At 46.0% G+C, this 15,790-nt stretch overlaps 1 protein-coding gene across 1 annotated transcript; it reads right to left on the bottom strand.

Annotated features, from left to right (window-relative positions):
- Window positions 1-2,751: 2,751 nt before the first annotated feature.
- On the bottom strand, window positions 2,752-11,995 carry LOC140373492 (cathepsin K-like). Its single transcript, XM_072460014.1, has 8 exons — window positions 11,873-11,995; window positions 5,263-5,384; window positions 4,789-4,911; window positions 4,483-4,632; window positions 4,112-4,327; window positions 3,286-3,445; window positions 3,084-3,186; window positions 2,752-2,961 (listed from the first exon to the last, which is right to left on the bottom strand). Exons 1-8 carry the CDS (start codon window positions 11,889-11,891, stop codon window positions 2,862-2,864), a joined length of 993 nt encoding a protein of 330 aa, XP_072316115.1. The 5' UTR covers window positions 11,892-11,995; the 3' UTR covers window positions 2,752-2,861.
- Window positions 11,996-15,790: the final 3,795 nt, after the last annotated feature.

A 15,790-nucleotide genomic window follows, 5' to 3' on the forward strand; every position in this document is an offset into this window, starting at 1 on the left:
CAAAACCCAATTAGCAATTACCAGGTCAGACAGGTGATTGATGCCCATAGTGTAGGTGTGAATGTTGATTTGCATCAGGTTTTTCTCCAAAAAAGTGAATCTTTATTTACAGTGCTCAAATTATCTATTACAAATAGTGTGGGTCAAAGCCTTAAAGGCAGCTTTTATTTAAAACAATACAAAAAGGTTTGATTAATTTGTGAGGGTCCACTCTAGCTGGGAAGGGAGAGGCATACTATAAGTGACAAAAACAAACAAGATTAAAGCAAACCATTACCATAACATAAAACACGCAGTGCCACCATCACCAATAACTATAAATAAAATCACCCACTAAAGTGAGCCCCAATCCTCCCCAGAAACCTCAGGACCGACACCAACTACTGTTAAAACTGAGCAATATAAAACTGTATAAAAACTATATAAACGGACTATATAAAACGGAACTATATAAAACGGCAACCCGCACTTCGCCTGTAAACACAATGCGGTTGCAATTGTATTAGACAGTTACATTAGTTAACCATAAAATATAAAAGCGTACCTTTAAAAACAACATAGGACTTTAGACCCTTTAAAATGTATCAAATATACAAATCAGTATTTTTTACAAACAAGGTTAAAACATCAAAAGCAATCATCCGCTCACCAGCCACCAACATGTGCTCCAGTGACATGCACGACCCCTGACCTTTATGCTCTCATGTGACAAAGTCACATGACTGAGCTTGCCTTGCCACACAACCTTATAATGAACCCCTCCCTCCACATCATATAAGCGTTTTCGATGTGAAAGAAGACGACAACACACTCCTTATTCACTTGGGCTTTCCTGATTTCTGGCTCCAAAATGACTGCCGGGTCTATTGTGCTCCTACTTTTCCTAAATCCTTACTGGTAGCTTTTTATCACTTTATTTTTTGCCCAAAAATAACATAGTCTCTCATTGATAATTTTTTCCATTAGTTTCCCTACATGCGATGTCAGGGCTATAGGTCTATAGCTCTCTGCCAAGCTGGGATCCTTACCTCGTTCACATATTGGCACTATTATACCCTCCTTCCACTGGTCCGGCAGGGAACTCTCCATCCACACTTTATTATACAACACGAAAAGCAAGGCTTTACGTTTTCCCCTGAGGTCCCTCAACATACAATAACTTACTTTTCTAGGAGTTGTCTTACCACACTTACTTTAAGCGTTATTTAGTTCCTTCATTGTAAATTCAGTATTAACTCATAGTTACTAATATCATCTAATCTATTGACGTTATTTCCCATGGTATTTCTTCTTGCCCTCTTTTCCTCTATACCAGGGGTGGGCAAACTACGGCCCGCGGGCCACATATGGCCCGTTTGTCTTTATTATCCGGCCCGCCAAACATGCCAAGAATATAAAAAAAAATTAATAATAATAATAATAATTTTGCCCTTAGGCCAGACCTGGGCATTTGTGGCCCCAGGGGCAAGATGTGGCCCTCGGCATGTTTTAATCCGACCCCTAGAAAGATTTTAGTTTCTATTTTTTATCCGTCTGCACTTGTATTCTTGATAAAGATGACATGAAATACATTAAATAATAGATTCAATAGCCTATATTTGACAGACAAGGGATATTTTATTTGATATTTAACTTTGATTTCTACATTTTTCACACCAATGGTCGCGGGCCGGCCCTCCACTACTTGCCTGGATTCGAATATGGCCCTCACAGGAAAATAATTGTCCACCCCTGCTCTATACTCAGGTGTATACTACTATGGACTTTTACAAATTGCCTAGGTAACAATTCAGCTTTATTTGCATTATCTAAAACTCCTCCTCCTCCATTTTTAATCACTGGATAGTTAAAACTGTAATTAATATGTATTAATAAAAGAGCACAAGCTCAGGCTCTTTCCCCCCCAGCGAGGTGATGTTCCATGTCCCCAGAGTTAGAATCTGTCTCCAGAGATCTGGTCGTCGAGGCCCCTGCTGTCGACTGCCGCCCAGATCTTTCTGCACCAGAACCTTACAGATCCTCCTGCAGGTGGTGGGTCCACAGGAGGATGGTCCCGCGGTACTCGTTGCTGAGCCCCATGAGGAAAGGCCCGGCCACCAGATGCTTGCCATCAAGCACCCACCCCAGGCCTGGCTCCAGGATGGGGCCCCGGCAACACCAATCCGGGCAACGTAACTGGCCTTGATTTACCTCTGTTCATAGGGGGCTTCTGAACCACTCTTGGTCTGACCCGTCACCTAGGACCTGTTTGCCTTGGAAGACCCTACCAGGGCCTTAAAGCCCCCCAACAACATTGCTCCTGGGATCATTCGAGCGCTCAAACGCGTCCACCACATTAAGGTTTCGGTTCAATGAGGAGGGTATTATTATATGTATATTATTATAGTATGATTGCTAGGTAATAGTTGTGGAATTACCTCTACCTATGTCACATTTGCTGGCCATGTCCAACCAGGAAGTACAAATATAATTGTTTCCAAATTGTCAAACTGAGAACAAAACAGGCAAACTGTTTCTTAGACATAATCATGTTCACTGAATTCTAGAGAAAGTTATATGCACTCTAAGATGACAAAACATAAATAGAATTCTTATATTCCAATCTGTTCCCTTAGGCTGTGATCCGAGTAAGTCAAATACATTTTAACATACACCTCAACACATTTATATTAAACATATTTATTATTTATTGTCCAGGAACTGTTAAAAGCTCCCAACATATTTACCTGCCAGCATGTGCATTTATGCAATTGTTTCAGTTCCATCGGTCATTCTTAATCAAGATGATACATTTGCTTTCTTTTGTGAGAAGAAAACATATCAAATTTAATATCATATCATCCATATTCTAAAAAAAAGTCCTAAATGTTGCAGAATGTCGCCATTAATGCAATGCCACACATGTTGCCCTGATTGCGCGCAATCCGAATGTAGCCATCTTCTCCCCATCCGATTCCCCAGCTAGAAAAAAACAATTGAAACAAAAACATAAGGACTGAATGACTAAATCTGAATGTAAAAGCAGTGATGGAATTAGAATCATTATAATAAGCCTTGTTTCTTCTCTGAGGGCAACATCTCACCTGTTTTTCACCAGCCAGAAGTCTGTATCCCCGTCTGTACCGTACCCTACAGCCACAACTCCATGGTCTATAGCTGCATCGCAGCTTGGATCAGAAAATATCCCTAAAAGTGAACAGTACAAAAAATATATGTATAAAAAATGTCAAGTTGTAGCACACAATCCAAATGCAAGAACAAGGACTTTATACAAATTGTACTTACCAGAAGAATAGTATAGCAACGGATTAGCATTAATTCCAACGGAGATAGGTCCAATGTTAGCAACAGCCTCCTGCAAAGCCTCCTCGGTCTGTTCGAACACCAAGCTGTATCCAGAGCAGTTAGCTACGACGTATTCAGAATTGTATCTACATGGACCATCCTGAGAAACACATCAGAAAAAATAGCCAATGTGTTTTGTTTTCATTTAAAATAACAAGAACTATAATTAGTAAAGGAAGTTGGTAAAGTTTTGTTGGAATTCTGGAGACTTCTTGACACCACAATCTAACAAACCCAATTGATGTATGAATTGTGTATTTTCCCCCATTTAATTTATTTGGACTGATGAAAATACCAATTAACATAAAATAATTTGATCAAAAACAAAGACAAAGGCCTAATCCGTTTGTTTAAACCTTTTTGAAATGTGTGTTTTTAAAAATGTGATTTGATAAAATGTTTGGGCCACTGGAACCGTCCTCCTGACACACAGCCATGTGGGTGCCCCAAGCAGAAATGCTCAGTGAGGCCCCCAACCCACTTCGAACTTGTAAAAACTATGTAGTGTTGGTTTGACATTATTAAGTTATCTTTTAAAATTAATTTTATTTTGTAAATATTGCATAAATGATAATCCTTAGTGGGATCTGGGGGCCTTCATGTCCCTTAGCACTTGATGCCCCCCGCAGGGCGAGTTATGTGAGTAGTGGGAGCGGCAGCACTGCTTATAATTATGTTTATGCAGGACAACAAAGAAAAGATTTCTAAGCACTTTGGAGCACTGAATAAAAAATAAACCACATAATACAAATGCTTGCATACTTACTGCTGCTTCATAGGGGTAAGAAGATTCAGATTCGAGGCCATGTTCAATGACATACTCAAAGGCTTTAGTCATGTAGCCTCCTCCGCACCCATAGTTCTCTTTGGAACAGTCCACCAGGTTCTGGGGACTGAGGTCCACCAGTTTCCCTGTAGTCCTGAATAAATGACCTTCCATGGATCCAACAACACTGAAGGCCCAGCACGAGCCACACGCTCTCTATTCACAGGGGGGGAAATGATTCTTATGAAATACATTCAACAATTCTTCTAGTTTCCTTGTAGATTTGAATAAATATGAGCAATTATAGAATACAACTTCATTTCAGTATTTTAAAGTCCTGAATTTTGAAACTGGGATTATAGACATTTTACCTGATCCTTGACTCCAGTCACATAGCCGTGCTTCCTCCAGTCCACACTGTCTGGCACAAGTGCAGCTTTAGCTTTGAACGTAGATGCCGTCCTCTTAAAGTCTTTTGGAATCCTCAGAGTGGCATACTTCTGCAGGGCTTCTTCTTTAGTCTATAGCATCAAGAAAGCTATTTTAATGGGCACATTCTGTACAGTTTCTTATGGTTGAATACACTGCTTGTGGAAAAAGGTTTACACTGTTTTGATATTTAAACATCACCTTTATCTTTGTGTGAAATGAAAAAGGTGCAAGAGAGAGTGAGTTACCAGGTCTCCCAAGTGGTTCATGCCCATAGTGTAGGTGTGAAGGCCCAGAGACGCCTCCAGGTTGTGAATGTTGATTTGCATCAGGTTTTTCTCCCACAATGCTCTGCGGCCCATCTCCTCCACCTAAACAATCAATAACATATTGATTTAATAACAGCAATTTCAATCAACTAGTATTTTTTTTTTTTTAAATCTTTGCTGTACACAAAGCACAGCACTTTTCTGGATCGAGATGTCCAATGTTTTTCCTGGGATCTGCTCAAGCCATTCCTCCAGTTTGGGGGTCACTTCCCCAAACTGACCCCCAAAGTGCCCCAAGTATATATATATATATATATATATATATATATATATATATATATATATATATATATATATATATATATATATATATATATATATATATATATATATATATATATGGGCATTGTAGTGAGCACTAAATAAAGTTATGAGCAAATTCCTTTCACACACCTCATTCTGGTACGTCTTCTGGTGAGTCTTCTTCCACAGCTCCCAGTGCTGGTCCAGTCTGGAGTCAAACTCAGCCCAAACTGTGACACAGAGAAGAGCCAGCAGCCAGACTCCCACCACACCTGCAAGACAAATGTGACAGAGCAACACATTGAATTGTTATTATCCTTTAAACATGCTCCCGAGTACCTCTACTTTGACATCTCATGTTTTACAACTTCAAATAATGTATCGAAAGAAAACATATATTACTTTATGTTTGTGAGACGTTCCCTCATCAAAACTTGTGTTAGAGTACCATCTACTGGCAGCAGAGGGAATTACAAATGGTAAGCAGTTGTAATGTTTGAAGGCAGAAATGCTCAGAACGAGTTTGGTGAGGATTTATGGACTTAAAAGCAGCAGAAGATATTGGAACTCTACCTATGACATCACAAATTGGGGAAAATTGGAGCCGAGTATGTTTACGAGGGACAAAGAAGACAACTTCATGAACGGCATTAATGAGTGAATCAGGGTGATATCCTAAACAGCCAATCAGCTCTCACCCTAAAGTGTCTAAAGCGTAATATAGTGATTCGCATTCCTCTTTCTTTGAAAAGATCAAATGTGTCATAATTAGATGAAGACAGTGTAAGAGAGCGAGGACAGTGCTGTGTCATATGGTCAGCGTAACCACACTTTCTGTCAGAGACTCGTCGTTAAACCAAGACAAAGCTCAGACTGAACCAGGAGGAGGGCAGGGCAGGCTCAAAACTCAATTTGCTCATGAATGTTGTAACACATGAGTCCACACTAATCTGTGCAAATGTGGCTTAAAATGCTGCTGTCTGTTACGAGGCAGCAGAACAGCAGCCACCAGCCAGTTCAGTCCAAGTGGAGAGGGATTGGAAGCACCGCTTTTCACACTGAGCAGGAGCGGTCATCAGCCCAGCTGAGCCGGAGCGGTCATCAGCCCAGCTGAGCCGGAGCGGTCATCAGCCCAGCTGAGCAGGAGCGGTCATCAGCCCCTGAGCCAGAGCGGTCATCAGCCCAGCTGAGCAGGAGCGGTCATCAGCCCAGCTGAGCCGGAGCGGTCATCAGCCCAGCTGAGCAGGAGCGGTCATCAGCCCCTGAGCCAGAGCGGTCATCAGCCCAGCTGAGCAGGAGCGGTCATCAGCCCCTGAGCCAGAGCGGTCATCAGCCCAGCTGAGCAGGAGCGGTCATCAGCCCAGCTGAGCAGGAGCGGTCATCAGCCCCTGAGCCAGAGCGGTCATCAGCCCAGCTGAGCAGGAGCGGTCATCAGCCCAGCTGAGCAGGAGCGGTCATCAGCCCCTGAGCCAGAGCGGTCATCAGCCCAGCTGAGCAGGAGCGGTCATCAGCCCCTGAGCCAGAGCGGTCATCAGCCCAGCTGAGCAGGAGCGGTCATCAGCCCAGCTGAGCAGGAGCGGTCATCAGCCCCTGAGCCAGAGCGGTCATCAGCCCAGCTGAGCAGGAGCGGTCATCAGCCCAGCTGAGCAGGAGCGGTCATCAGCCCCTGAGCCAGAGCGGTCATCAGCCCAGCTGAGCCAGAGCGGTGCAGCCAACCAGCCGCGCACATGCCCAGAACCCTGCACCTCGCACCGGCTTTGCCTCTGCGCTGCCCCCTCTGGCCCTGGGGAACAAAGAGAATCTCTGGGCCCCTGTCACAGAGGTGACAAGGGCCTCACAATGACTCATTTTACGTTTTCCAATTTTAGTTTAAAAAACCTAAAAAACAGGCAGTTTTCCGATTTTGGATTTCCAATTTCAAAACAAAAATCAAATGGCCAGCAGGCACACGGACCATTGGTCAAAGCGGTCAATAGCGGAGATTGACCGTCTCGTTTCCATCAGTCTACCCCAGGGCAACTGTGGCTACAGAAGTACCTTACCACCGGAAAGAATACTGACTATAGTTTGAGTCACTTTGTAAAGCGCAATGCAGTCTGAAGACATTATTATGACGTATTGAGTCAGCTTCATCCAGTTTTGCCCTTGTTTCATTTTGACCTTTCGAACCCCTCTTTTTAGAATACATGAGAAAATATTGGTAAAATTACTTTTAGGCGTTTTCCTTCTGTAGAGTTCTCCCTTTATTTCAGAGTAAAGTGAAATTGCCCATGAAATTGCCATGATAAACATAATCGAAAAACCTCAGCCTCTCCTTGAACCGACACCTTAACGTGGTGGAGGGGTTTGAGTGCCCGAATGATCCCGGGAGCTATGTTGTCGGGGGCTTCAAGCCCCTGGTAGGGTCTCCCAAGGCAAACAGGTCCTAGGTGACGGGTCAGACAAAGATCGGTTCAGAAGCCTCTTATGACGACGACACGAACAAGGCCGTTTACGTCGCCCGGATCGGCGTCACCGGGGCCCCATCCTGGAGCCAGGCCTGGGATGGGTGCTCCATGGCGAGCGCCTGGTGGCCGGGTCTTACCCCACGGGGCCCGGCCGGGCACAGCCCGAAAGAGCGACGTGGGGCCGCCCTCCCGTGGGCCCACCACCCGCAGGAGGATCCATAAGGGGCCGGTGCAGAGAGATCTGGGCGGCAGTCGACGGCAGGGGCCTCGGCGACCAGATCTCCAGACACAGAGACTAACTCTGGGGACATGGAATGTCACCTCGCTGGGGGGGAAAGAGCCCGAGCTTGTGCGGGAGGTTGAGCGATACCGACTAGATATAGTCGGCCTCACCTCCACGCACAGTTTGGGCTCTGGAACCCATCTCCTCGAGAGGGGCTGGACGCTCCACTTCTCTGGTGTTGCCCGCGGGGAGAGGCGGCGGGCTGGTGTGGGCTTGCTGATAGCCCCTCAGCTCAGCCGCCACGTGTTGGAGTTTACCCCGGTGAACGAGAGGGTCGCGTCCCTCCGCCTTCGGGTGGGGGACAGGTCTCTCACTGTTGTGGCGGCCTACGGGCCGAACAGCAGTGCAGAGTACCCGGCCTTCTTGGAGTCCTTGGGAGGGGTACTGGACAGTGCACCGACCGGGGACTCCGTTGTTCTACTGGGGGACTTCAACGCCCACGTGGGCAATGACAGTGACACCTGGAGAGGGGTGATCGGGAAGAACGGCTTCCCCGATCTGAACCCGAGCGGTGTTCAGTTATTGGACTTCTGTGCTAGCCACGGATTGTCCATAACGAACACCATGTTCAAGCACAAGGGTGTCCATCAGTGCACATGGCACCAGGACACCCTAGGCCGGAGGTCAATGATCGACTTTGTTGTCGTGTCATCAGACCTCCGGTCGCGTGTCTTGGACACTCGGGTGAAGAGAGGGGCAGAGTTGTCAACCGATCACCACCTGGTGGTGAGTTGGATCCGCTGGCAGAGGAGGAAGCCGGACAGACTTGGCAGACCCAAGCGCATTGTGAGGGTCTGTTGGGAACGTCTAGTGGAGCCCTCTGTCAGTAGGGTATTCAACTCGCACCTCCGGGAGAGCTTCTCCCATGTCCCGGGGGAGGTTGGGGACATTGAGTCCGAGTGGACCATGTTCTCCGCCTCCATTGTTGATGCGGCTGCTCGGAGCTGTGGTCGCAAGGTCTCCGGTGCCTGTCGTGGCGGCAACCCCCGAACCCGGTGGTGGACACCGGAAGTAAGGGATGCCGTCAGACTGAAGAAGGAGGCCTATCAGGCCACTCTGGCTTGTAGGTCTCCGGAGGTCATCGACGGGTATCGGCAGGCCAAGCGAGCCGCGGCTCGTGCTGTCGCAGAGGCAAAAACCCGGGCCTGGGAGGAGTTCGGGGAGGCCATGGAGGAGGACTATCGGTCGGCACCAAAGAAATTCTGGCAAACCGTCCGGCGCCTCAGGAGGGGGAAGCAGTGTCTCACCAACACCGTTTACGGTGCGGGTGGAGGCCTGCTGACCTCAACTGGGGATGTCGTCGGACGGTGGAAGGAATACTTTGAGGATCTCCTTAATCCCTCAGTCACGTCTTCCGAAGAGGAAGTGGAGACCGGGGACTCGGTGGCTGGCTCATCCATCACCCAAGCTGAAGTCACTGAGGTTGTTCGCAAACTCCTCGGTGGCAGGGCTCCGGGGGTGGATGAGATCCGCCCTGAGTACCTAAAGTATCTGGATGTTGTAGGACTGTCTTGGTTGACACGTCTCTGCAACATCGCGTGGCGTTCGGGGACCGTGCCTCTGGACTGGCAGACCGGGGTGGTGGTCCCTCTGTTCAAGAAGGGGGACCGGAGGGTGTGTTCCAACTACAGAGGGATCACACTCCTCAGCCTCCCGGGTAAGGTCTATTCCAAGGTACTGGAGAGGAGAATCCGACCGATAGTCGAACCTCGGATTCAGGAGGAGCAGAGTGGTTTTCGTCCCGGTCGTGGAACACTGGACCAGCTCTATACCCTCCATCGGGTGCTCGAGGGTTCATGGGAGTTTGCCCAACCAGTCCATATGTGTTTTGTGGATCTGGAGAAGGCTTTCGACCGTGCCCCTCGGGGTGTCCTTTGGGGGGTGCTCCGGGAGTACGGGGTCCGGGGCCCTTTGCTCAGGGCTGTCCGGTCCCTGTATGACCGGAGCAGGAGCTGTGTTCGCATTGCCGGCAGTAAGTCAGACCTGTTCCCAGTGCATGTTGGACTCCGCCAGGGCTGCCATTTGTCACCGGTTCTGTTCATAAATTTTATGGACAGAATTTCTAGGCGCAGTCAGGGGTCGGAGGGTGTCCGGTTTGGGGACCACAGGATCTCATCTCTGCTGTTTGCGGACGATGTTGTCCTGATGGCTCCATCAAACCCGGACCTGCAACATGCACTGGGACGGTTTGCAGCCGAGTGTGAAGCGGCTGGGATGAGAATCAGCACCTCCAAATCCGAGGCCATGGTTCTCGACCGGAAAAAGGTGGCTTGCCCTCTCCAGGTGGGTGGGGTGTCCTTGCCCCAAGTGGAGGAGTTCAAGTATCTCGGGGTCTTGTTCACGAGTGAGGGAAGGATGGAGCGTGAGATCGACAGGCGGATCGGTGCAGCGGCTGCAGTGATGCAGTCGCTGCATCGGACCGTTGTGGTAAAGAGGGAGCTGAGCCGAAAGGCAAAGCTCTCTATTTACCGGTCGGTCTACGTTCCTACCCTCACCTATGGTCATGAGCTTTGGGTAGTGACCGAAAGAACAAGATCGCGGATACAAGCGGTCGAAATGAGTTTCCTCCGCCGTGTGGCTGGGCGCTCCCTTAGAGATAAGGTGAGGAGCTCGGCCACACGGGGGGAGCTCGGAGTAGAGCCGCTGCTCCTCCACGTCGAGAGGAGCCAGCTGAGGTGGCTCGGGCATCTGTTTCGGATGCCTCCTGGGCGCCTCCCTCGGGAGGTGTTTCAGGCATGTCCCACCGGGAAGAGGCCCCGGGGAAGACCCAGGACACGCTGGAGAGACTATGTCTCTCGGCTGGCCTGGGAACGCCTCGGGATCCCCCCGGAGGAGTTAGAGGAAGTGTCTGGGGAGAAGGAAGTCTGGGAGTCCCTGCTCAGACTGCTGCCCCCGCGACCCGGCCCCGGATAAAGCGGCAGAAGATGGATGGATGGATGGAAAAACCTCAGTTTTAGTGTAATCGGTGCTGTAATATTTGTTTAACTTATCCTGTTTTAAATAAACTAAACTCCAGATAATTCCTCAGCCATTATGTATCAAGGTTGATTACAGAGGCCTAAGAAAGTGTTTATTATCACTTCTCAGGTCTAAAACACGTACGTAATCAAATAATTGTTATCTGAGTGAGCTGAAGAAGTTTTATGATTCAGAAAGAGCAGCAGTTACAGTAAAAAGACAGAAATAATTCATATGTTTTAGACAGAAAAAAAGCAATGCTTGTGTGTTCGGGGATTATTTGGATGATAATATAAGGTTATGTGAGAACTATCCATCAGAAATTTGCTAAACATGTCGATTATTACGCACAATAAATTCATCCAGGAGTGATTCGCGGTAGAAAAGGTTCCTACAGGTCGTCACTGTTTAAACAGAACTGTCATTTTCAATCTAAGGAGCTGCTCTGAGCTGACTAAGCTCTATCTTCAGGGAACAGCCCTGCCTTTGCTAATGTATTATCTATTCATCTAGATTCAAATAGGAAGGCAAACTCCTTCCTCAGTCACAAACGTTCTGAAGTATTTATTTTGTATGGAGCATTAACTGTAAAAGTGTTTTAATCTGCACTTGCCTCTTTTTAAAGTTTTAGTAGATGATATAAAGCAATGTTTCTTATGATATCCCAACTCTATGAAAAACTTATACTCAATGAAAATATACTCAAGAATAACTACAAACATCACGTTATCTTCATCTGGATTGACATTTGTTAAAACTTGATATTCACGGACCTTTCATGACCCAATGGTAGTCTATGAATCAAAAACATAATTGACTGAAAAAATAAATATGATCACACACTTTACTATAACTCCAGACACACAACTGTTTTCTTATGCCTATTATTTAAACATGTGTGGTCGGTTTAACTCCATTTGAACTTCTTAACACTTTACTGTTATATGTTATATTTAAATGCTGTCCATAGTTTTTGGCAGGTAAAGTTTAGACTTGTTTAGTCACTTCAGCTCAGTAACACGTTTGGTTGCATGTCTGACATTACAGGGAAAAGAAACACACTCGTGCTCACCTGTGCGTGTGGACTTCATCTCTGCAGAAGGCGAATGTTCCTCTGGCGCTGTGTTGTGTCGGTTTTATTGTGTGAGTGGCTTCCTCCAGGTTCCTCTTCAGTGTCACCTGACGCACCGCACGAGTTTGGATGAGTTTGGAGAATGAAAGTAAAAGTAGTGAGTGCGAGCCTTGGGGAAGGGCTCCACATCACACACTGAACTGTACAACTGAGAGAGAGCCATGTTTATACAGCAAAAGTCTCAAAACAAAGAAATACATACATACATACATACATAAACACATAAACAAATATATAATATTAATTCCATGTTCATAAACTATAAATATAAAACATTTAATCATAAGCTATGAAAACCATTACATTTTACAGTAACTATTACTTTGTTTAGTTTTCTATCGGCCTATATGTGTATACATTTTATTGTGGTTATTATTTCATATTTATTATTATAGTACTTGATTAAAATGTAGGCTTCAATAATTAATGTATGCTTACAAAAAAAGGCTTCCTAGTTGCGTGTGAAAAGTTAAATATCTAAAAAAAAGCACACAATAGCCAGGTCAAATACAAACCGCACACATCCAGGAAATACGACTAAATAATGCAGCAATGCTTCTCTCTTCCTGATAGACTGGTTTGGCTTCGTCTCAAATCTACACTGAAGACTAATGTGGCGTCTTGCTAATTTTTATTATCTCTCCTTTGGCTTGTGTGTATATCAGGCCTATTCAACTTAAGGCCAAATGGGGAAACTACGGGAATAACTGAGTAACTGAGGAGTAACTAACTGTCTGATTACTCTCATCAAATGTTGTACTTCGAATGTCATTTAAATAATTCAGAAATCATCAAATCAGATTTTTCTGTGTATGTAAACCAGTGTTGCAGTGTCGTAAATCAGTAGTAAAAACAAGAACTCACTTGTTACAGACTGTGGTGAAAAGCGTGGCCCCTGGGCAGGGATGAATCACAGATTTGTGCATTGAAAAGGATGTCATTCAGGTCTACTATGAAGAGGTTTGTGCACTGTGGAGCTGTTAACCAGAGGTGCTAACCACAGTTTTTACACCAGCTTTCTACACAGACACGTCTGCAACCTCAGAGCTTGTGTTCAGGGACAAATAAGCATTCTTCTTTATATCATATTCTTACATACAAGTTCAATTCAAGACTTTTGTGTTCTGGTTTCATTGTCCCTTTTTTACTTCTATCTCAGACAAAGGTTTAAAATTACAGGAAGTATTGCTGTGGTATTAAATGGAATCATTTTGTGATGTCATCAATATGCAACGTGCCATTGAAAACACAAAGCCAATTTACACTTAACTGACATATTTTCTGATAGTTTAAACAATCATTTAACAAAATAAATTCTTGAAAGGTATTATTATATCCATCCATCTTCTGGCCTGGTCACAGGGGCAGCAGTCTAAGCAGGGACTCCCGGACTTCCCTCTCCCCAAACACTTCCTCCATCGCCTTTGGGGGATCCTGAGGTGTTCCCAGGCCAGCCGGGAGACATAGTCCCTCCAGTGTGTCCAGGGTCTTACCCAGGGAGGCACCCAGGAGGCATCCGGAACAGATGCCAGAGCCTCCTTAGCTGGCTCCTCTTGACGTGGAAGAGCAGCGGCTCTACTCTGAGCTCCTCCCGTGTGGCCGAGCTCCTCACCTTCTCTCTAAGGGAGCGCCCAGCCACACGGCGGAGGAAACTAATTTCGATCGCTTGTATCCGCAATGTCCTTGTCCTTTCGGTCATTACCTAAAGCTCATGACCATAGGTGAGGGTAGGAACGTAGATTGAGCGGTAAATCGAGAGCTTTGTCTTTCGACTCCTTCTTTACCACAACAGTCCGATGCAGCAAGCGCATCACTGCAGACGCTGCACTGAGCCGCAGTTTAGCAGACAACCTCCCACCATCAGACCTGTGAAAAGGTACAAAATTCAAAAATATTTAGCGCTTGAGCTGAATTCTTAAAAATTGAGAATTTGCGTGTGATCTGTGAGATAAAAATGTCCCCAAATTTGATGTACTAAGATCAAAACAAGTCCACAGAACCAATCAGAACCGTCAAATTTCAGCTAGTGGGCGCACTGTAGGAAGTGGTCTGTGGTCTTTGCTGCAGGTGCGTCCACAAAGTCAAGGACTTAAAATACTGTGAAAAAGAATCATGAAAAAGTCCCTTAGTTTCGTTTTGGTAAGTGATGAGAAACGTTTTAGTTCTGCCATCTCCATACACAAATTAGATGAAAGGAAGTGCGTTCAAGTGCAACAAAGAGCACTATTTGCTCCTTATAGAGTTGCACAAGATACAGCTGCAGCAAACTTTATTATTGTTCTTTGAGTAGTCGACTAGTCAAACAATTAATATTGGACACTGAGACTTTGTCAATCAAATAAAGGTCAAAATAAAGTGACTGAAGTTAATTGAATTATTTTGACTGTTGATTAATAAAATATGATTAAGCTGTTGTTTTTTTTTTGTCAACTAATCACATTTAGTTGATTACCGTAATTGTTTCAGCCCTACACAGAGATATAGCTCGGTGAAGCATTACAAGAACATTTCAAAACAACAGATGAAAAAATATGTGCTTATTTCCTAAAAGGTGCATTATTTATGTACTATGTATGTACTATGTATGTACTATGTATGTACTATGCATATACTATAAATGTACTATGTATATACTATACATGTACTATGTATATATTATGTATTTACTATCTATGTATTATGTACTGTATGTACTGTATGTATTTCCTGGGGGACCTTGTTGTCTCCATGCAAAAGCAGGTGGCAGACCCCCCACCAGAAAAGTTATAGTGCACCGTTAACATTCCAGTTTCATATCACTCCTTTTTTTCTTTTTTGATCTTAATAGTTTCATTCATCCCAACACATAAACCCGCCTGAGGCCGTGTGTATTCAGACCACAAACTAACACGTCGAAATAAAAACAACACAGTGAAACCACGTGTTAAACTTTATCTAGCTTTATCTAGCGCTTTATCAAAACATTCCTGTCCAGGTTGAGTGCATTGTGGCTGATCGTGGCAGTGATGTTTGAGTTGATTGGTGGCGGGTGTCACGTGGTGTGGCTAACGGCGCTACGTGACGCTGGTGCAGAGGAAATGGTGTGCGGTGAGGGCATGGATCTATTATATTATCGGGTAAGGGGTGAGGAGCGAGGGGTGAGGAGCGAGTGGTGAGGAGCGAGGGGTGAGGAGCGAGGGAGGGAGGAGCGAGGGGTGAGGAGCGAGGGGTGAGGAGCGAGGGGTGAGGAGTGAGGGAGGAGCGAGGGGTGAGGGCTGAGGAGCGAGGGAGGAGCGAAGGGTGAGGAGCGAGGGGTGAGGAGCGAGGGAGGAGCGAAGGGTGAGGAGCGAGGGGTGAGGAGCGAGGGGTGAGGAGCGAGGGAGGAGCGAAGGGTGAGGAGCGAGGGAGGAGCGAAGGGTGAGGAGCGAGAGGTGAGGAGCGAGGGAGGAACGAGGGGTGAGGAGCGAGGGAGGAGCGAAGGGTGAGGAGCGAGGGGTGAGGAGCGAGGGGGTGAGGAGCGAGGGAGGAGCGAGGGAGGAGCGAGGGGTGAGGAGCGAGGGAGGGAGGGAGGGGGCTGGAAGTGGGCTGACCACATCGGACCAGATTCACTGTTTTCAGGTTCCATCAGAGGCAGAAGTGAATCATGGGCTCTTTATTTTTAGGCATTGAGAGCTTCATTTGCCACAGCAAGAAGTAGATTATGAAGTAAAAGCACAGATACAGGAGCAAGAGACAGAGCAGGTGAATGGGGAAAATAAAGTTTTCTTCTGTAGATTACTTACAGTACATAAATGCAATAAAACATCTAGAATCAGTTTTATTGTCAGGGAACAAATCACAAACTAGGAACTTGCCTCAGATTTAAGGTGCAAAATAAAA

This window comes from Eucyclogobius newberryi, unplaced genomic scaffold (assembly GCF_026437365.1).
Source record: "Eucyclogobius newberryi isolate DKJ021-1_F unplaced genomic scaffold, fEucNew1.0.hap1 SCAF_3, whole genome shotgun sequence".
Lineage (NCBI taxonomy): Eukaryota > Metazoa > Chordata > Actinopteri > Gobiiformes > Gobiidae > Eucyclogobius > Eucyclogobius newberryi.

Coding starts and splice junctions, on each gene's coding strand:
- LOC140373492 (XM_072460014.1), bottom strand. Junction 4,633..4,788: donor TGAACCACTTGGGAGACCTG/GTAACTCACTCT, acceptor TTGATGCTATAG/ACTAAAGAAGAAGCCCTGCA. Junction 2,962..3,083: donor TTCTGGCTGGTGAAAAACAG/GTGAGATGTTGC, acceptor GTTTTTTTCTAG/CTGGGGAATCGGATGGGGAG.